Source organism: Saimiri boliviensis, chromosome 5 (genome assembly GCF_048565385.1).
Source record: "Saimiri boliviensis isolate mSaiBol1 chromosome 5, mSaiBol1.pri, whole genome shotgun sequence".
NCBI classification, from domain to species: domain Eukaryota; kingdom Metazoa; phylum Chordata; class Mammalia; order Primates; family Cebidae; genus Saimiri; species Saimiri boliviensis.
Window position 1 is genome coordinate 13,357,995 of NC_133453.1, and position 23,157 is coordinate 13,381,151.

A 23,157-nucleotide genomic window follows, 5' to 3' on the forward strand; every position below is an offset into this window, starting at 1 on the left:
TAAATCTTGAAGGAATGAGGAATTACTTCTTATGGATGGAAAGAAAGTGGTTTCTTGAGATGAACTCTACTCCTGGGGAAGATGCTGTGAACGTTTTTGAAAGCAGCAAGTTTCGAGAGGATTAACTCCAATTTTGAAAGTTCTCCTGTGGGTAAAATGCTATTGAATAGCATTGTGTGCCACAGAGAAATCTTTCATAAAAATAGACTTCATCAGTGTAGCAAAGTTCATTGTCGTCTTATGTTAAGAAATTGCAATGGGTACTGTAACCTTCAACATCCATTACCTTGATCAATTAGTAGCCAGCAACCTGGAGACAAGGACCTTTCACCAGCAAAAAGACTACAACTCACTGAAGGCTCAGATGACTGTTAGCATTCTTTTAGCAACAAAGTATTTTTAATTAAGCTACATACTTTTTTGGTTATAATGCTATTTCACACTTAATAGACTACAGTATAGTATAGACATAACTTTTATATGCACTGGGAAACCAAAAATTTTGTGAGTCCCTTTACTGTGTGTGATATTTGCTCTGTTGTGGGGGACTGGGATTGAATATCTCTGAGACATTCCTATATAAATACATAGAAAACAGTTATTATTTTTATTAAAAGCCAAGAGCCAAAATTGTCTTTAGATCTGCAATAGACAGCAGCAAGTTCAGCGGAAGGTACTCAGAAGGCTGATCAAGATTTGAATTGAGGAAGAATATACAACCAAACTTGGAAAGGGCTGCTGCAAATTAGTGAAGAAGTCAGTACCTTCCCTGGTAATATATTTTTTAATATTTATAGCACATTCTTTTCATTTCAGCTATTCTCTCAAGCTTACATAATAATCGCATTTAAAACACAAATTGGTAACTGTATATGCCACGAGTCAAGCACTGTGGAGCTGTCATTGTTTATCTTCTCTTCAAAAGAGTCGTTCACCAACATTTTCTTCTTTGTATCCAGAACAAAAGCACCCAATAAAAAGTCATTTAATATTGAATGCATTTTATGTCTTTATTAATTATTTTATTATTAAATAATACTGTAAGCTAATTCTTTAAAATCTTGTTAATCACAGATCACAGAACAGGAGAAGTGAAGATCTGTATGTTAAATGCACATGCAGTGTATGTTCTGCACAAAAAAAAGGCAAAAAGAACAAGGACAGTTACGTCTGAGAAGTAGCAAGGCTGTCCTGATAAATCACCACTCTTCACAGTCAATCAGCCTTCACTGAGAGTAACACGGATAATTGAAATCTATTGGTAATTCCCCAAACTCATTTCATGTAATCGTATCATCTTTTTCCTCATCAAACCTTTTTATCAGAACTGACATATTGCTAAATTAACTGGTGGGAGAAGTAAAACAAGGGTCCACAAGTTAATGCATTAGTTGGATAATCAGCCTCTGAAAAATTGGAAATTGACTGAATTTCTTTCACATGTTTCATAATGAATCTCTAAGGATTTCAGGAATCCTACCCAGACACAATTGCTTGTGTTCCTCAAATTTCCTCTCTAGTATTGGAGAAATATGGTCCCTGGAAGCTGCAGCTCTGAAAAGGTGATAGCATCAGGAAAGAGACTTCAGTGTATTTTATTGAAGGAAGAACTCTTCAATATATAGTTTTGGTGGCAAGAGACGGTCTTTCCCCAGAGCTAAGCCGACCACACCATGCAGTGACAATTCACATATATTGTCTTGGTATTTTGTTAATTGATCCCCGTTTGCTCTCAAAAGCGCTTTGATATGCAAAATAAGTTATATGGTCATCCCATCTCTGGCTTCAGATTTTTTTCTCTCCCTCTCCCTTTTTTAAGAGCTAAAAAAGTTACATAAATACACACTGAGGCTTTAGTGATTGCTTAATGGAATGATAACAAATAAATTATGTTTACTACTTCTATTGTCCCTTCCGTTAACTGACATTGGTAATTGAGCCTGTTGAACTTGGGCATAAACTCAGAATTCTACTTATTATGAAGCTCTAAACAAACACTTTCAATCCATCCAAGTTGACATGTGAGCTAACCTCTGTCACCCTAATTATGTGCACTGAGACGCAGGGGCAGTTTTAATGTATTCAAGATGATTTCCCAAAATAATGCATTTAATATGATAGAATTACAAAATATTACAAGAAGAAAATGGAAAAGAGCTGCTGGGCAGGGAACCCTAAACTTCTCCCCCAGCATCCCTTGAATTACATTTACATACGCATTGTCTGATGCCCGCATCTCATACAATAACTCCTTCTTCTTCTCTTTTTTTTTTTTTTTTTTTTGTTGCTGTTGTTGTTGTTGAGACGTATTGCTCTCTGTACCTCAGGCTGGAGTACAGTGGTGCAATCTCAGTTCACTGTAGCCTCTGCTTCCTGGGTTCAAACATTTCTCCTGCCTCAGCCTCCCAAGTAGCTGGGATTACAGGTTTACACTATGACACCTGGCTAATTCTTTTTGTGTTTTTAGTAGAGATGTGGTTTTGCCATGTTGGCCAGGCTGGTCTCGAACTCCTGACCTCAAGTGATTCACCACCTTGGACTCCCAAATTGCTGGGATTACAGGCATAAGCCACCATGCCCAGCCCAACCACTCCTTCTTATGAGACAAATACAACCACCATTGCTAAATTGAATCTTAGAGATTTTACACTAAACAAGTTAAATGATTATATGTGTTACTCTTTTAAATTTGTTTAAAACTAGGTTAGAATTCTTCCTAGTCTCTTCATAATAAATAAAAAACTGTTATCTCCAGAGCAGCAGTGGGATGTTATGTATCAATCCTGGACTTGGAACTGAGAGACCTGAATTAGATCCCAGGTTTCTCTTCTTGCTGTATGAGCTTAGGCCAGTGATGTAACCTGACTCAGATTCTCTAAGGTTAGTGTGATACTTACATACAAAAGGGTTTGTGTATGCCCTTGGCACATAGTTGATGCTTAATGAATATTAGTTCATGCTAAATAAGTAGTCTTTTAGACAATGGGAGTCTTTATTTAACTGAAATTTAAAAACTGATATAAACATAACATGCAGTATGCCTCTATTATAGTGAATATCTGTTAGATTTTCCTTTCCTCTTAAAGCATTATATTCAATGTCATATTTCCACAACAGCTGGGCATTTTCAATCTATGCTTTACATCACAGACTGGAGGTTTGCTATTTGGGATATAGTGAAACCAAGTCTCTGAATAGGATTCATGTGAGGAAAAAATTGTTGGAGAAAAATCAGCACCTGCAATATCCTTCTCTTCTCTTTTCATGTCATGTTAATTAAATCCGCCTTAAACTTGGACTTATCAAAGGCAGCAGACTGAAAACACTTCAGATTCCCAGAGGCAGAGTTTGATCTTAATATGACATCTGAACAGTTTTTTGAAGTTTCAGGAGCATTCTTGGCCATGATGCCCCCCTTTAAACTGACTTAAATTTGCTGTCAACAGTGGCAAAGATATCTCTGAAGAATGACAGAATGGATGTCCCTGGATATTTCATTTTATTCTGCAAAATACGCTTTCATCTAAGCTCATATCTTTTTGATAAGTTGTAATTAATGAAAGCAATTTAATTAATGTGTTCAGGCACAAGCATACAAATTGGAAGGCTTTTTCACAATCTGATCCCTATCTCTAGAGACTTTTATTAGTCAGAATTTCATCGCTCTTGGACAAGAGCCCCAGCAATACTTCTGAGAAGCTAAAAAGTACTTTCACTGTGCTTCCAAGCTAAATATTCACATAATGGAAAATAGATATGTATTTGTAGAAGCTGTTTCTCTCAAAGAAGCAAAGACTTTAAAAATGAATAAATGAAATTAAATAAAAATCAGCATTATTGAGTTTATTCACCTTTCTATAGAAGGAAGACACGAGAATTTCCCTCTGCAGTAAAAACCACTCTCAAGTCTTTAGACATGCTCTTCTGGTCTGTGGTCTTCATGTTGGATTCTGACACTAGAGAATGGCCTAGCCAGTTTTTGCCAAACAGCTAGATGTCCTGTTTTATCATCATTCTGCAAGAGCAATCAGAAGCATTGAAGGAACAGGGATGTTTGTAAGAAAACACATAGAAAATTATCCTACCAAAAGCGACATTTAAAGAAAGCTAATCTGATAGTTTTCAAGAGAATTCCTTAAAACAAAGACAGCTTGCAATCTGGGATGCCAGGAGGGGAATACATGGTGGAGATGGGGATAGGGGAGGGGAGGGGAGGTGAAACCAGTGTAGGTTTAGTGGATGGAGAGAAAAAGAAACCTGGGTGAGATACATTTGGCAGTCAAGATCAGGAGAACTCTTTGACCATAAAGACTGAACAGAAAAATGACTACACAGGATAAGATATTTATGAATGGTGGAATATCTGAGACCACTGGGAAGAAGGCACTGGGAGACAGAGGAGAAGAATCCATGACTCCAGATTCAGCCCAGTTGCATCTAAAGACCCAGCCACAACATTCCCTCTGGAGGCAATTTCATTCGCCATCTAAGGAAACTTCTGGATGCCCTGAGGCACATCAACATCAGCGTTGTACTGAGGACAGAATGCAAATAATAAAAGCTTTGATTTGGGCTCATTTTCTCTTCCTTCAGCAAAAGCAGGTCAAGACTGGCTTTTCTCATCTTAAAGACAACCAGGTCCACACAGAAACAGAGAGGTGGGGCTGCCTGTGCTACATGGAGGGCTCATCCTCTGGAAAACAGTGGGAAAATTTTAAACCACCAGTTATGGCTTGGTTTGCAGTTTGAATACAATTCAGCTTCTTATCCCGAAGTCAGTATGTTTGATGACTTCTGTTCTGGACTCTGAACTCTGCCCATTCCTCAAAGCCTCCAGCAGTTTTTCTATACAGCAGTGACGATTCCAATGCACCAGCCTTGTTCTGTTCCCTACACTCAGTTCCTTGAGCATCCTTTCCACTATGGATGAAGAACCCCTGGAAGGAACCTGCATGCTTTTACTTTTTTCTAAAAAAAAAAAAAAAAAAAAAAAAGGACTCGGAAAATCCAAAATAGCTTAGAACATTTTGTGGAATTGAAGCTGATGCAGCACTGCTAGAACTAGGCAAGTGATCTGTTTTTCTGAATTCCTGTGGTCATTACCCCAGATCTTTTGTATATTATGTATTAAATATCTCTATCTAGAAATACAATGAGTTTACATTGAATACATCTAATCTAGCATTAAAAATTCTCCGTTCTATTTTTGGGTACTTAAAAAAAAATGTCTCGCCAGCCCTGCTCCCTGTCACTAGCCTCAGGGCCTCATCTGTTTTCTTTCAGCCTTCCTCTAAGAAAAGTTCCCAGCAGAGTAGTCTGGAGTAGACACTACATTCCCCACATGTCCTCATAGCATCCATCTTTCTCATATCCTGCCAGACTCACCCTTCCCATTAAAGTGCCCACTTTCAGTCCTGCCAGTGTCAAAGTGGGAAGGGAAAACATGGCTCAGATAAACTGGAACATCTCTCTAAAAGACACCTTCTGGCTCATGATCCTGTCAAGTGAGCCCTCTCCTTTGCATACTAACATTCACTAGGCACATTTCTGCCTCTTGAGAAGGAAACTTACTCTGAAAGACTCATATGAGGGCTCATACTCTCCAGGATGGAAAGCAGCCAAGAAGAAAATGTATCCCTTCACAGATTATGTGCGCATCTGCATGCGTCTTAAAAGGCAGTTGTTTCCTGTAGCTTTTTCCCAAGAAGAGAGAAGTCAGAGAATAAAGAACTGACTTATTTTATTTTATTTTATCTTATCTTATTTTATGATTTTATTGCAACAGAGTCTTGCTCTGTCACCCAGCCTGGAATACAGTGGTGTGATCATGGCTCACTGTAACCTCCAACTCCTGGGCTCTAGTGATTCTCCCACCTCAGCCTCCTGAGTAGCTCAGACTATAGGTGCAAAGCACCATGCCTGGCTTACTTTTTATTTTTATTATTTTGTAGAGATAGGGTTTGACTATACTGCCCAGGTTGGTCTTGAACTCCTGGTCACAAGTCATCTTCCTGTCTCGGCCTCTGAAAGTGCTGGGATTACAGGCTTGAGTCACTGCAGCCAGCCGATGTCACTTATATTTTAACTGCCACAGTCCAAAGGCATGCACCAATACTCAAGATGAAATCCACTGTTCCTTTGTTCCAGTGGCCAATTCTGCACTACCTGTATTTTGCATACCAACACAAAAGAATTCAAAGTCAATAGAAGGTTTTCACACACTTTATATATCTTCCTACATGTGTGTTTCTTCTTACATTTTCCTTCTGTTAACATTAAAATCACATTCCCTTCACTGACAGTGTAAATATTATAGCATTATACTGACTCTAAATAGCAATTAATCAGCTTTCCTGTATGCGTCTAACTCAATTCCGCTTAAACCGTTGCTGATCATTCATAAATTATACTATATTTGCATTTCCTGAGTATATCCGTTTTTGTAACTCTTGCATCTTACACTTGAGCCTCAAACGCAGCTAACGCATTCACGTGGATAAAGCTCTGATCAACTTTCAAAGCCTTCTTCAGCCGGCTGACATCTGTGTGACAGGACGGAAGCCGTGGGGTCTGACCCTCTTTTTCCAGTCCTTGTCACTTCCCAAGCTCTAACTCATGTAACTGCATGATACCGTTGACATCTAAGAAATTTTAGAAATTTTGGAACTTATTATTTTAAAAGGATCATAAAATAATAGAGTTCTTTTCGTCTTTGGAACAAAATGGTTCTCCATTATCAAGGAGAATTCACCTGCTCAAAGGCATGATGGGCTGGAAGGTTTGGGAGGGAAATGATTAGTAGTGAGCCTACCATGCATGCTCTCTATCCCTTTACTGCGGAAGAGGGGTAGGGGGAAAGACTCTCAGATAAGAGAAGACGTAAAATTGCCGTCTCATGATAAACATACTAATCAATAACCTTCAGGTAAACTAACTGTGTATTTCTAGTCAGACAGTCCTTACCTATAAAATGCTTTTTGCAATATAGCTGGCCTAAGTTTGCTTCTGGCAAATAAATACAGATTACACTGTTTTACGGAGCATTTATCTCTGACAGATGTCACATAAGGATGTGATTTGAGTACAAAATGGAGATGCTTCATGAACAAAAAGCATCCTTTCTTCAAAATTCATGTCCCAATACATGTAATGTAGAGACTTTGTATGTTACCCTGGGCCAGGATGCATATCCTGATATAATGCATGAATGCTTTACATCCAATCATATAGAATTACAGAATATGTCGTATGAATAATACATCGTCTTACCTTGGAAGCCATTTCTCCTTTTTGTCAAAGGAAGCTAATACACAAGAACTCAGGCAGTCATCCAGTAAAATCATCGTTACGAGAAAAATGTTATCCTAACATTTAATTAAACCTTCTGAGAAATGGAGACCACACCCTGAGTATCTGATGCCAATTTTTTTCTTCCACAATAATTTTATTTCCAGTTTCTTTCATTGTTTCTTCTTAGTAGTTCAGTGTGCTTTAAATAGGCATTGCACAGTTTCCCTGTGAAATAATGGGAAAGTATTTATATCCCAGAGTGAAAAACAAAAGACTATAGAATTATCAGAAAGTTTGCTATGGCATAGGCTGAATCAGCATGAAGTTAAAAGTATAAAATTACACCAAACCTCCTGACTTCTGACTCTGTGTGTGTGTGTGTGTGTGTGTGTGTGTGTGTGTGTGTGTGTGTCTATACTAGGCTTTTAAACGGTTATAAAATATTTAAGTCAGCAATTAAACATTAATTAAAACAGTGACTAAACTTTGCAAAATTATAGTAAGAAAGTTTTTTAGACTCTTAGAGTGCTTCAAGGTATTAAAGAATATCTGGCCCAGCTCAGCAATGAATTTCTTTTCAGTGAAAGATAAAAGATTCCTTTTTAACTACTGAGAACATACATTTCCCATCACTTCCTCTACCACTCGTTCTGCACCAGCCATTTACTGTCCTTCAAACACACCATGCATACTCCTGCTACGAACATTTGCTCTCCCCAGTAATCTCTGCCTGGGAGGCTGCTCTGCCCTCAGATGGGAGTGCGGCTGACTCCTGACTTCATTCCAATCTCTGCTCAATGTCATCCTTAGAAAGTCCTGCCAAGACATTCAAAAATAGCATGCCTTATTTCCTTATCCCTTTGTCTGGCTTTATTTATCTTCATAGTAGTTATCGTTATCTGACATATATGCTTATTTATAATTTATGCACATATGTGTGCATAAATTATGCACATTTGATGTGTCCTTCTGCAACAGAATAAAAATAAGACTGTTTTTTCATTCTTGTCTTGTTCACCAATACCCCAGTTAAATGCAGAGTGCCTGGCACAGGCAGCAGGTGCTCAACAAGCAGTTGACTGGAAGAATTATTGAAAACTTAATATGGATGGCATTATCCTTTTTCATAATAGCATTCCAAAGTTAACATTAAATATAGAGTCTAATTAATACTTTCGAATATGAAATGAGCCAATATGGAATCCATGCTAAATTTTTTTATTTTAAAGGTGCCTTGAAAAGAAAAAAAGGTATCTTAAAATTGAAAGGAAAACAAACCACAATGAAATACCACTCTGCACCCATTAGAATTACTCAAATAAATTTAAAAGCAAAAATCGACAACACTGAGAACTGATGAGGATACAGGACAGGCTGGACTCTCATACATTGCTGGTGGAAATGGAAATGGTAAACCCACCTTGAAGGACATTTTTTCAGTTTCTTATAAAGTTACCATATGACTTAGTAATTTCACTCTTGGGTACTTGCCCAAGAAAAGCAAAACCTTAAATTTAGACATAAACCAGTAGGTAAATGTTTATAACAGCTTTATTTATATTTGCCCCAAACTGGAACAGCCCAAATTTTCTTCAGCTAGTGAATAGCTTAAAAAAAAAAATCTGTGTATCTCCATAGAATGGAATGCTGCTCAGCAATAAAAGAAAATGAACAACTACTCATCTATGCGGTAATATATATGAATCTCAAACTCATGATGCTAAGAGAAAGAAACAGCTTATAAAAGGCTACATATTATATGACTCCATCCACATAACATTTTAGAAAAGGCAATATTTTAGGGATACAAATCAGATTGATAAATTAGAATAAAGTTAAATATTGTCTTTTTATCTCTTAATATGTCACAATTTTTTCCCTTAATATGTCACAATTTTTCACTTATTCAGGTCCTCTTTTCAATGCACCAATAAAATTTTGCAATTTTCTTTATTCAGTTTCTATAGAAAAAAAAAAAGAAAGAAAAGGAAAGGAAAGAAATCAGATCAGTGGTTGCCAGGGTCTGGGACTTAAGGATACATTTAACACAAAGGAGAAGGAGGGAGGTGATGAAACTGTTCTATGTCTTGATTGGGCTGCTGGTTACACAACCATGAGCCTTTCTCAAAATTTATAGAACTTTACACATAAAAATTGAATTCTATAAGAATGTGGTATCTCTATCAAGAAAATGTTACCTGCAGTAAAGATAACATGTTGCCAAGAAAATAGGTCAGAGTGTCTTAGTACCTGCCTTCATTCCAATCATCTCTTCTCCATCTTTAGCATTCACTATTCAAATCCAGTTGAACAACTCACATCGCAGTCTTCTTGTGTAGGAAAATGTAACTTAGTGCCCTAGAAAGAGTTTAGAACAGGAACAGGAGCCTGGAGAGTCTCCTCTGAGTGATGCCAATGCCTCTTCCAACGGACTTCTCTGACTTTTTTATTTTTCTGCTCCTCTTGCTTTTTCTCTACACATATTGTTAAATATGATTTAAGACAATACAGAATCTAAGTTAAAATTTTAAGTTTAAAAGTATATTTAAAAGGTAAGGGAAAAATAAACGATGGTAAAATGAAATATCATTATGCACGTGTTAGAATGACTAAAATAAATATAAAAGCATATGCCTTCAGACAGTGCTTCCAGAACTTTTCTACATCATTACACATATTTAAATATTTGTTTGGAACCCTGAGTAACAGATGCTTGCCCTGGAGTGGCCACCCCAGGTCCTGTGTATCTAGTCTCCAGACAACAGAGAGCATCAATGTGTCAGTATCTCAGCATATCTTAACTTCACTGATTCCACCTGTTTGAGAAGGAGGATGTAGTGAAGGGAGTAAATAATTAATTTCTGACTTTAAAAGAAGAGTGAATTCCTTGTTCTGGTGGCACTATACAATTAATTTTAAGTAGTGTTTTACCATTAATCATAATAAAGACATTAACCAAATACAGCATTTATGTGTAAAATTTCTCCCTCTTAAAAGCTTTGAGGATGTTCATATCTTCATGCTTACAGTGATCAGAAAATGAAATGTTTTGATAGTACAGGACTAGAAAGTGGGAATTCTTTTCAACATTAAAATTCTTTGTTACATTTTTATAAAATCCTTGAGGGAAAAAAAAGCCTTGCAGAAATATAAAACATTCTTGTGAGGTAAGTTGAACTTTTAAATTTTCTTTGTATTGAATAAATCGTGACATTTTAAACTCACAGATTTTAATTTGCAAACACAATTATTGAAAAGGAAAATTGCAAATTTCTATTACAACAAATCTAAGATTTTGATGTCAAACAGCAAACAGCTGCTCAGTACCAATAGTATGTAGGGAGACGAGTGGGGGACCCAAATTGAATAAGATATGTATATACTTATGTAATACTCATATAAATTGGGAAGCATGCACCTTTCAATAGTCCGAGGAAGAAATTTTGCTTGTTTTACAAAGACTTTATAAGAACAGAGAAATAATTATATCAGGGCAGGCTCAGTTTCAGTTATATTTTGAGGGTTGGGGGAGAACATTGATGAAAACTTCAGGGGACAGGTAGAATAATATGAAAAAATGTGTGCATCATAAAGGCTGTGTGGTAGAGCTGTTTAGTAAACCAGTGGATTATAGCAGAGCATTTATGGAGGGAGATAATCTGAGACAAAGCCTAGAAAACATCTAAATTCGGCAAAATGCTGTATCTTAAACATTGGGGTTTAGTTTCTGTTCATCAAATGATAAGCAGGAGAGAGCTGGATTAGCATCTGTTCTAGCCTGTTGTTTGGCAAAACGCACAGCAAATATTGTCCTTCTGTTTGGTTTTGCAAAACCTAGCTTAGTTTCTGACAGGATTAGAAGGTCCTCAGTCATATTTACTGGATCAGTTAATCAACTGAAGTCAAAGTCTTATGAGAGAATTATATTACATCAGTAATAATATTAATAACAATAGCTACTATTTGTGAGCACTTGAAATAATCAGACTGTATGTGCACTCATTATTTCTAATGTCTGCAAAAAGATTCCTCATTGTGAGTAGATATACCACCCTCATTTCATAGGTGGGAAAACTGAGTCTCAAAGAAGTTAAGTGATTTGCTTTAGGTTGAACAGTTCATTCATGGAAAAATTGGAATTTGAAACCAGGTCTTCAAAGCTTACATTTTTATAATTTGTTTTGGTTTTAGTGAGCTAGATGGATTTCAGAGATAAGGAAGATAGAGAGATGAGAGAATTATGAATACGTAGGACCCCTGTGTGTGCCCGGCTTCCCTAACTTCCCTTCTCAAGCACCATCTCTGTTTGAGTTTACTAGAGCTGGTATCACAAAATACACTAACTTGCATAATTTGCAAACCACACAATTGTATTGCTCACAGTTCTAGAGGCTGGAAAGACCAAGATCAAGGCAACAGCAGATTCAGTGTCTGGTGAAGGCTCATTCTCCATAGGTGGTGCCTTCTTGCCATGTCCTCACCTGGGAAGGAAGGGCAAAAGGTCTTCAAGACTTTTGTAAAAGGGCATGAATTCCATACCTATGGACAGACCCCTTTTAACCTAATCACCTCACAAAGGCCTTACCTCTTAATGTCAACACATTGGGGATTCGATTTTAACCTATGAGTGGAGGGCACAAACATTCAGACCATAACAATCCCCACCCCTTTTATTCTCCATTGCTGCGCTTCGTTTATTTCTTCATGATACCTACCACAATGTGTAATTAAGTGTGTACTTCAATGCTCCTTTATTTTCTGCTTGGCTCTCATGCCAAATTTTAAGTTATCATAAAAATGGAGACCACTTTTGTATTACTCACTGTTGTATTACCTGGAGAGTAATCCATGGTATGGACTAAATAAATTGCTATTTTTTTAAGTAATTGAAAGAACCTAAGTAACTGCTAATTGTTAAGTAATTTGCTCTCCAAATTAAACTTTGGAGAGCAGACTATAAGACAGGAAATAGATGAAGAAATGTTCCAGAAAGCACCAAATTTTCAAGCCAGGGTAAATGAGAGAATTGTCCTGACACCAACTGCAAACAGGGAAATCAGGAAATCAGGTTTCTTTTAGGCACCAGAAGTGGGGAGGGAGGGAGTTTGTGTGTAGACATGAATAGTCCAAGGTGATAGCAAGAAATCCAAAAGTCATAACTAACAGGAGTAAAATCTAAGTTCTGCAGAAAGGTTAAAGCTGGAACTACAGAGCAGCAAATCATCCATCCATGTGGTAATTAATTCCCTGAGACTCCATATGATTGATAAGAGCAGAAAGACCAAAACACTGAAGACCAAACTATAAGGAATACTTACATTTATGAGACCTGGGGAAGAAAAACTAGATAAAAAGAGAGACATGTCTTCTCCACCTACCCTGATACATCCAGACAACACAGATCCACCTTTCAACACTCTAGTCAAGGGCAAAGCCCTTTCCCATCCCTTCCCCTAGGTAGAACTGACCAGTCCATCCTTGGTGATAGCTGACCTGGATTGTCATTGATCAAAGCACCTGATTTTCTTTATCACAATCTGAGTGCTTGTTCTTCCTCTAGTAGAGTTTCATCTTTATATTCTCAGTGCTGACATCAAAACAGCTCAATGAGCATTGTTAATTGATATTGACTGAAAGACAGTAGAGAAGCAGAAGGAGAAAAATGAGAATGGCACATCACAAATAATAAATAAATTAAGAGGAATTGTCAAATGTTGTGAAGAGGTCAAGAAAATGTCCGATGAAACAGATACTGTCTAAATTTTACTACATTTCTGATACTAATAGCAACCATGTATCAATTACCTACTCTGCTGAGGTTAGCCCTTAACAATCATTTTCTCATTTGATCCTTAGAATAAACTTCTGAAATGTCTTTAATTATCTTCATGTATAGATGCAAAAACTAAGTCCCACAGAAGTTAAACGACTTGCCCAAGTTCATCCGATGAGATGAAATGGTATCCAGTTTCAGTTCTGCCTCCAAATCTCCGTGACTAACCACAAATCACTGTCTTCTCCAATTTAAATTACTTTAAAAAAAAATATTAAGACATTGCTCAGTGATGTTTGGGGCTATGTCCAGGTTACTAAGAGTCTATTTCTCCCTCTGTGTCTAATCAACACTAAATTTCTGCAACTTAGTTCTCTGTGTGAAAAGAAAAGTAACTGTCACATAGAGCAAAACGATCTTCCTAACCTTCTATACTGAACTCATGAAATTTAAAAAAAAAATGTGCTGTTCTTATTTTAAATTTGTGAACACACAAAACATTCATTATTAGGTCTTCGTCTAACGTAAGTAAGTCCATAACTAAAAATAGCAGATAAATAAATGAGCCATTGAGAGCCTGGTGAGTTTTTCTCTTTTCCCTCTCAGAAAGCAACTCTCTCAGCAAGGGGAATACATTCATAAAGCTTCAAAATCATTAAATTCTCAAGCACCTATTCTTCCTTCAAACATTCTTCTTTTCCTAATAATTTGTCTAAGCCATGAAACTAAAAGCTTCTCACAGATTAAAATTGCTTAACACGTGATACTAAGTGGTTTACTGAAGTCTGCATTTTTATTCTCTTTGCTTATTTGGCTCTCAGTGTATACTATCTAAGAAAAGGAGAGGGAGGAGGAGCAAAGCGTAAGGGAGGAGGAGAATTACATGACGCTCATTTGGTATAGAAGTGGCCTTCAGATCATTTGCTTTAATTGTTTACCAAAGGCAAAGGGAGGCAGGGAGCTAGTGGACTTAACTACACAGTTAATAAGGAGTCAGGACTGGAATTTAAACCTCATGAACACACCTAAGTTCAGAGAAAGAGAAATCGGTAAATGCATAGACTGGGATTTGGTATAACCTGAAAATGAGAAACTGTATAATTTCAATGGAACACTGCCTTAGTGGACGCTTTAATGTCCGGGAACCTGACCCAAATTCTGGTTCTGCAAAAACTGGATAAATTATTGATCTCTCTAAGCTGGGGCAAAAGAAATAGTACCTATTATGACAGCTAATTCTTAATGGGCATGTAGGATGCACCAGGCACTGTTTTAAGAACCTTACCTGTGTTAGCCCCGAGAATCTACCTCAGAAGCCTAGAGATTCAATTCAGATAATAGTGTAAGTCAAGACATTAGCCAAGACAGTTCTTAATAAATGTATTATTATTTGGTCAACAATTAAAGAATATAAGTCTTTAATAACAAATTATCTAAATATGAATGAAATTTATGGAAAATATATATCTTATTTACTTATTAATATAATCAGATAAACTAATTTTTAAAGATGATAAAATTAAAATTTTGAAGTTACATTTATGTGGCATATGAATATTCTCACCAAACAAAGAATCTCTCTTCCAAACATTTTCTCTTAAGCACGGCAAAATTCAGGTTTTATTTTAAATTCCAGTTTCTTATTCTGCTGTTTCTGTTTCTTCTAAAGCAAAAATGTGCTGTAGGGAAGAGACACAGTATCCCAGGAAATACAAGAGTCAAATGAGAAATCTTTCTAGAATTCTTCATTGAATAAGCAGGTCCCTAAAGCACTTGACATTTTCGTCACATCTAGGATAGGACAGAGCAAGGTCTCTGTATACTTTTAGTTATTACTTGTTTTTAAAATAGGTGCAAAAAAACAAATGCCTTTAAAATATCTGCTGAAGACTTGGCAGTTTAAGTGTCTGTACATATTTCTCTACTAAAGAAGTTAAATGCAGGTGAAATCCCACAGGCAGCTAGCTCTTCTCCTAACTAGCCTCATCTTCAGACAGCCCCTTTCGTAATTCCGGAATCTTCGCAATGGAAAGTTTCAGACTGATGACTTTTAGCGGTCTCCCTCTGCCTGTCTATGTTTCACCAGGAAAATGTACCCACCCAGGCCACCAATGTTCTGAAAGCACCAAGTGAATTGTGTCTGAACTCTGTCCCCTTCCTAAAGTTGATAAGTGACAGTTGCTTTTCTCTGTTGACATATTTTGCTGTAAGCATGGTGTTATGCATCCTAAATATATCAGAATGTAGACAAGGTGCAGGGCATAATTTTGAGTAGTGAGCTTTAGAATGACTAAGAAGTGATTCTTAGAATATTTCTTAAACTGCATTGTTAGGCATTACTAACTGGTATTTCATTTGATGCCTGTATTTTAAATCTTGAATGTTCTTATGATGCAGCGTTAATGAGTGCTTTGTTTTATTGATGGGTGTTCCAAAATCTAGAAATCAAGGAAAGGCAATGAGCAGCAGCATGGTGACATCGGTTTTCTTAAAGATAACTCAAGTCGATATAAAAGCATGCTTTCCCTTGAGAAATTAAAATACTGATAATACTTTGCAAGTAGATTAATCATATTAAAATTCACATCACAAAAAGTTTCCTCTCCTTCAGGAAAATTGTCACCTCAGAATTTTGCTAATGGAAAACTAACTTTAAAATTGAAGTTCATAAGAAAATATAATTTTATTTACAAAAATTAGATGCACATAAGGTTTGGGGAACATACCCCAAATCATACCCATTTGTATGGGTATATAAGACAGCCCTGTTCAGTAATTTCATGTCCAAAGTCAGGCTCTGAGCAACTTGGGGCAGAAATTCAAATCTCTGTGAGACTCAGGGTCTTCATTTTCAGCCTGAAAATTTCTGTAAAGATTTGTGTCTTTAAACAATTTCTACCTTATAGCATTGCAAAAAAAGTTTAAATGAAAGAGTAAAAATATATATATATGAAAATTTTAGCACAGCTTCAACATATTCTGAGCATGCAAAAATAGTAGCTGTAACTATTAATACTACAAAATGCATAACTAAAATTATACCTTAGACCAGAATATTTGCTAAAGAAAATTTGCCTTCTCACATATGACATATTTTCAGTCCTCTAATTTCAGATAGAAAGCATCCAATGTTCTTTCGCCCTTCTCAGACACCTTCAAATAGTAACGGCAAAAACCAGGTTCTGAGAGAATAACTTACCATTTCCATGGCACAGTGTTTCACATATATCATCTCAGTGAATACCCTCAATGATCCCACCAGATGAGTAGTATCCCCATTCACAGCTGTGGAAACTTAAACTCGGTGTGTAAGTCATCTGTTTGAGGTCATCCAGCTGCTAATGACCAAGTTAGGATTTCAACCCAGTTAGACCACTAAGGTCACTGCTCTTAAACTCTATTCTATGCTGGAAATAAAAGAGAAAGTCACGTGAATGGTATAACGTGCATGTGGATATAGAGCCTTTTTCTACTTTAAATAAAGTTCATCCAGGTCAATGGTTCTCAATGTTTTTTGAACTCCAAATTCTTTTGTACTGTGAGAAAAATATTAGGGACCTCAAGAAGCTCTTGTTTGTATGGATTATACTTCTTGGTAATTTCCATGTTACAAATTAAAGCTAAGACATTTTTTACTTGTTTTCTTTTCAAATAACAATTTTAAATAAGAATTTATCATTTGACAAAATAATTTTAAAATAATAATATACACATTATCCTATATAACATACTTTTTTGAAAAATATTTGTTTTCCAAAACAAAGCAAAACCCTTTAGTGAGAAGATTTCGATTTACATGTCTGCAAATCTTCTTAATGTCTGACTTGATACACGACAGCTGAGCTGTCCTGGCTGCCTCTGCGTTCAGTCTCTTGTGCTGTCACACATCATGTATCCTCTTGAAAATCCCACGGAATATACATGAGACAATGAAAGCAAAAAGAAAAAAATAATGTCTTAGTATTATTTTCAAAGTAGTTTGACTGCTGCACTCTCTGAAGGATGTCGGGGACATTCTGAGGGGTCCCAGCCCACCTTAAGAACTAGTTTACGTAAAATATTTAAGAGAACTGAGATGTTCCCTAGCCAACGTCAGTCTGCAGTAATAATTGAAGTTCATCATTCAATTTCTTGCTCATCCACAAAGGGTCTCTTTGTACTGTTCTAGGAAAGAACAATGAAAATTTAGTAATGAAAATTTATCATTAATATGATAAATGATATTATCTTGATATATAATTATATTTTATATCATTATAAATAATAATAAAATTTATTATTAATAAATTTTGTCCTTTTTTAGATGAGTAATTTTACTCATCTAAAATCTGTCAGAATTAGATTTAGTTAACTGTATTTGGAGACTAAAAGTAATATATTCCTATCTTTACCGAAAAGGAAAAGATAATCTTTTGTTGTACAAATGAAATGTAATTGAAGTACCATCCAATTTTACCAGCATTAACCAAACTGATTAAATCTGTTATGCTGCTTTAGTGAAAGTAGTAGTCAATTATTAGCAGACATATACCCTAATAAAGTAGAGGGTACCAGAAAAGCATTGGAAATCTTTGAAAAGATGAAGAAAATGTTATACAGCATTTGAATAATTTTTTTTTTTTGAGAAAGTTTTTCTCTTGTTGCTCAAGCTGGAGTGCAATGGTATGACCTTGGCTCACCGCAACCTCTGCCTCCTGGGTTCAAGCAATTCTTCTCCCTCAGCCTCTCGAGTAGCTGGGATTACAGGTAAGGCCACCATGCCCAGCTAATTTTTTGTATGTTTAGTAGAGACAGGGTTTCACTATGTTGGCCAGGCTGCTCTCAACCTCCTGACCTCAGGTGATCCACCTGCCTTGGCCTCCCAAAGTGCTGGGATGACAGACGTGAGCCACCACGCCCAGTCAATATTTAGATAATTTAAAGACACATTAGCAATTATTTATAATATTTCATCTTCAAAATATCTCAGCTCCAAAATATGCTTGTTCTTCCTTGCTTTAAAAACCCAAACCCAGAATTAAAACATTTGTAAATCATATTTGGTTTTGTTAATTCATGTATTCCAGTTATTTTTGCCATATTATACTATTTCTAAATGGCAAATCGTATTTTTATGCCATCTATTTCTAAGTTATTTCTAATAACTTTTTAAATTAACATAGTACCCAAGTGTTCTAGAAAAATTGTACACCATTTCAGAGCTTTGTTACTAGAGCTAAAGAACTGAAGAGTTAATATTACATCAAAGGAAAAACCCCACATTTTGCTAATTGAAAATATTTATGGAGTGTGAAAGAACACTAACACTAAACGAAGTTCGATCCCCATCACCCGTAGAGTCATACCTTCAAAACAACCATTCGATTGCAAATTATACGAAAGCTGCACACATTGACATTTACAGGTGTTGGATTTGATGAGAGAATATCCATGTTAACATTAAGTATTTCTCTCAAGCTAACTCTTGGTTGGATATTTTACATATTTTAGAGGTGCTATCATCCTGCAAATTTTTTCTAACACCCAGAAGTTCTGAGGAAAATAAACACCTACAGGTTTTTTAATATATATATATATATATATATATATATATATATATATATATATATACATATACATACACGTGTATATATATACATATATATATATATACGTGCATATATATATATGAAAAAAGGCTGTTGCAGAACAAGCACTGAGATTTTCTGGGTTCCCCCAGGTTCTTCGCAGCAATAGCCTGCTGGAGTCCACAGACTACTGGTTGCAGAATCAGAGGATGCCCTGCCAAATTGGTTTTATAGAAGACAAGTCTGAAAACTGTGCTTCTGTAAGTATACAGATTTCTTGAAATGTTGTCTGATAAAGCAGGTCCTGTAATTAGGACCAAAAGTTTCATAATTCGTTAAATACCAAGTTGAGAAAATATTCCTTAGAAAATACATAACTGGTTTTATGGACTGTTATCAAAATGGCATGCAGAGCTGTTTCTACCCTCATTTTGCTCGTGTTAACAGGTAAGTTATCTAAAAGAAAAAAATGTTTATATTTTCAAAAATGACTGGTAAAAAGATTTGGAAATAGAGTTGTATGGGGAGAAGTATAAAAACCATTCAACAACTCTCTTGTATTCTTTTTTGTATATTTTACGATACCTGCTAGCAAATATTTTCCAGTATGAAAAATGTCTAAAACTGTTTCATCATTCCTGTAGTTTATAGTCACTATTGGAAAACCTTTTTAACCCAAAAAATAAACAGGCATACATTTTAATATACTGAAGCTGAACCTTACATACAAAACCTTCTTTTTCAAGGGAAAATATGTTCTTCCAGATAAACAATATTATTATTTTAGCTTGGAAAAGGATTAGATATTCTAGTAGAATATGGTCCTTCCTATATGTTACAGAAAGCTATATGTTTTATTCTGATTGAAATCACCTAGCTCTAATGGGGTCATGATTACAGAGATTGTGGGAGAGTGTTTCCAAAGAGGAGAGAAATGTAATGTAATTCGCATGACTAAATTGAGAGCATCAGCTCTGAGCTATTCCTGGAGGTAAGTTGCATGCCAGCATTTCTGTTAAAAGAAACAAGAAAGGAAGCTGAAAATGGGATAGGGAGGCTTTTTATATATAATGAGCAGAACTAAAGAACCAGAACTGGCAGACAGAGGATGTTAAACATTTCACACTGCACAAGAAATGTAGAGTCCATTCAATAGACTTAAGTCAATCCCTTTGTTGAGGCAAATGTTTATGATTCTTCTACTTTTAGTACTTTTGATCCCTTGTCCAGAAAATTAGTTTCTGGCTAAGATTCTTTGGGGGAAAACACAAAGAATTAAGTGGCAAAAATGTAGGTAATATCTTCTTTGCACATTCAGTTCTGAGATGAGTTGGAAAATTCAGGCATTTGCAGAACAGATCTCTACTTACACAGCTACAAATTATAAAATGTAGAGGAAAAGCTATCAGCAGACACAACGTTGGTCAACGTTGTCATTTGAACAGCTCCTAATAAAAAGTCTCTCAGGAGAACTCACTAAAGTTGGGGCACTAAAAATTGTGTTGTGAAGGGCAAAGAGGTCTTTTCTGAACGGTATATATTGGGGGTCTGAATTTCAGAGCTACAATTAGAATGCTATCTCTGAAATATTAGACCCTTTATAGTGCCAGATGGCATCAGTGAGGTTGAGCTGATTTATCCCACCTTATTATTATTATTATTATTATTATTATTATTATTATTATTATTTTTGAGACGGAGTTTCGCTCTCTTTACCCAGGCTGGAGTGCAATAGCACGATCTCGGCTCACTGCAACCTCCGCCTCCTGGGTTCAGGCAATTCTCCTGCCTCAGCCTCCTGAGTAGCTGGGATTACAGGCACGCACCACCATGCCCACCTAATTTTTTGTATTTTTTTTTTTTTTTAGTAGAGACGGGGTTTCACCATGTTGACCAGGATGGTCTTGATCTCTTGACCTCATGATCCACCCGCCTCGGCCTCTCAAAGTGCTGGGATTACAGGCTTGAGCCACCGCGCCCGTCCTGATTTATCCTACCTTTATAGTTCTCCCTATTCTTTCCAAAAGGGAAAAAAACCTATACACAAGTAAGAGGCATATTGAAAATTCATTTGCTCCCAATAGTTTGTAATAATTGAAACTTCCACAAAAATGAAAAATTGAATTAAAAAAGTTGAACTCACAGAAGTAGAGAGTAGAATGGGTGGTTACCAGGAGCTGCGATAATAGATTCCAGGAAAAGTTGAGAAGACATTAGTCAAAGGATACAAAATTTCATTTAGATGGAAGGGATATGTTTAAGAGGTGTATTGTAGAATGTGGTGACTATAATTAGTAGCAATACATTGTATTCTTGTAAAAATGCCAAGAGAATAGATTTTAAGAGTTCTCAACAACAAAAAAAAAATGATAACTTTGTAATTTAATGCATATATTCATTAGTTCAATTTAACCATTCCAGAATGTATATACTGCGTATTTCAAAATATTTTGTTGTACATAAATAAATACATGCAATTTTATTTGTCAACCTAAAACATAAAATAAAACATGTTTTAAAATGTCCAGGACTCTAAACCTAAAAGAAATTTCAAGATCCTTATGAAAAATTAACCATAATCTCACAAAACTGTCCTGTAGTTACTTTCTCTTAATTTCCAAATCCTGTCTTTCTGACTTGGCACAGAATTTTAGAGTGGGTAGAAGAAACTTAGATGTCCAGAGCTGCACTTTCCTGAAAGGAAATTATTGCCTACAGAAGAAAGAGAAGTAAACCATAGAGGTGATGGACCAGGACAAAGAATTCATGAGCAAAATAGCCACACAGAAGGAGTGACCAAAATCATCAAGGAATAAGGACTTAATTCCTTTTCAAAACCAGTTCTCCACATTAGCATGCAAATGAAGTATCATTTAAAGAGGGAAAACAAATTATATTTTGAAATAATATTCTCATTACAGTTTAATTTTAAGAATAGTTTTACAAAATCATCCCAAACCTAAATGTCTTTACATATAATCACAAGAGATTCTGGGGAACCTGTATCAATTCAGTTTTTACTGCTTCGTAACCTATTCATTACTCTGTGAGGACCCAACTCCAAGTCATTCTTGCTTCTTTAACTTATTTCATCCTGACCAAAATTAGTAGCCAACATGTTCATATCTAGACTTGATTGGGTTAGTATTCACTCTAATGAACTTCTGGTGTTTAGATGGGTGGTTTCTTTGATCTCAGTATGTCAGTGGTAGCAAAGTTTCCTGAATTCAAGATGTCCACATAATATTTTTCTTGAGGAACAATCTCAGACATGGAAAACATTTAGGATGCTGTGTGCATATTTCAATACCCCTGTTTTTTCTCAAGCATCAAATGATGAGTTACAGTTATTTTTTCAGTGGAAAATGGCATTCATTTCATAGTTAATATAGGAAGTCTTAGTTAAGAGCAGTGTTGGAGCAGCTGGAAGCATTATAGGCATGTGGAACAGGAACAAAAATTCAGGAAGGCTTTTAAAAGGTATCTGTATTAGTCTGTTTACACATGCTGATAAATACCCAACACTGGGTAATTTATAAAGAAAAAGAGGTTTAATGAACTCACAGTTCTACGTGGCTGGGGAGGCCTCACAATCATGGTGGAAGGCAAAAGGCACATCTTACATTGTGGCAGGCAAGAGAAAATGAGAGCCAAGAGAAAAGGGAAATACCTTATAAAATTATCAGATCTTGTGAGACTTATTCATCACCATGAGAACAGTATGGGGGAACCAGGATTCGATTATTTCCCACTGGGTCCCTCCCACAACACATGGGAATCATGGGAGCTACAATTCAAGATGAGATTTGGGTGGAGACACAGACAAACTGTATCAGTATCAAATATAAAAACTGTGTCTACCTGCTTCTAAATAAAAGTCTCCTGTCAAACAACATAATTTTATTTCTTTTTCTAATTTGCTAGTCTGAAAAAGTATACTCATATACTAACCTTCGTGGCATATATTAAACCTCATCATTTGAAAAAAAGGACTTGAGGAGTAGGATACTGGAATTGGAAGCCAATATCCAAAACCCAACAGCTGAGACAGTATCTTGTTAGAGGTTCTTCACACAAGTGGTAGGAATTGGATTTGTCAGGACTCTTAACTTTTTTTTTAATTAAAAGTTAAATTAGGCCGGGCGCGGTGGCTCAAGCCTATAATCCCAGCACTTTGGGAGGCTGAGGCGGGTGGATCACAAGGTCAAGAGATCGAGACCATCCTGATCAACATGGTGGAACCCCGTCTCTACTAAAAATACAAAAAATTAGCTGGGCATGGTGGCATGTGCCTGTAATCCCAGCTACTCAGGAGGCTGAGGCAGGAGAATTGCTTGAACCCAGGAGGTGGAGGTTGCGGTGAGCCGAGATCGTGCCATTGCACTCCAGCCTGGGTAACAAGAGCGAAACTCCGTCTCAAAAAAACAAAACAAACAAACAAAAAAGTTAAATTAGACCAGGCATTGTGACTCACACCAATAATCAGAGAACTTTGGGAGGCTGATGTGGGAAGATTTCTTAAAGCCA

The 23,157-nt window shown here is 36.2% G+C and overlaps 1 protein-coding gene across 4 annotated transcripts in view; it reads left to right on the plus strand.

Moving 5' to 3' along the window:
* SPHKAP (SPHK1 interactor, AKAP domain containing) overlaps positions 1-23,157 on the plus strand; it is a 163,363-nt gene that overhangs the window by 52,022 nt on the left and 88,184 nt on the right. For all 4 annotated transcript variants that reach the window (XM_074398926.1, XM_003925454.4, XM_074398927.1 and 1 more), the window contains one exon: positions 18,783-18,890. In XM_074398926.1, the coding sequence (XP_074255027.1) occupies positions 18,783-18,890 (108 nt within the window). The remainder of the gene's footprint in view (positions 1-18,782; positions 18,891-23,157) is intronic.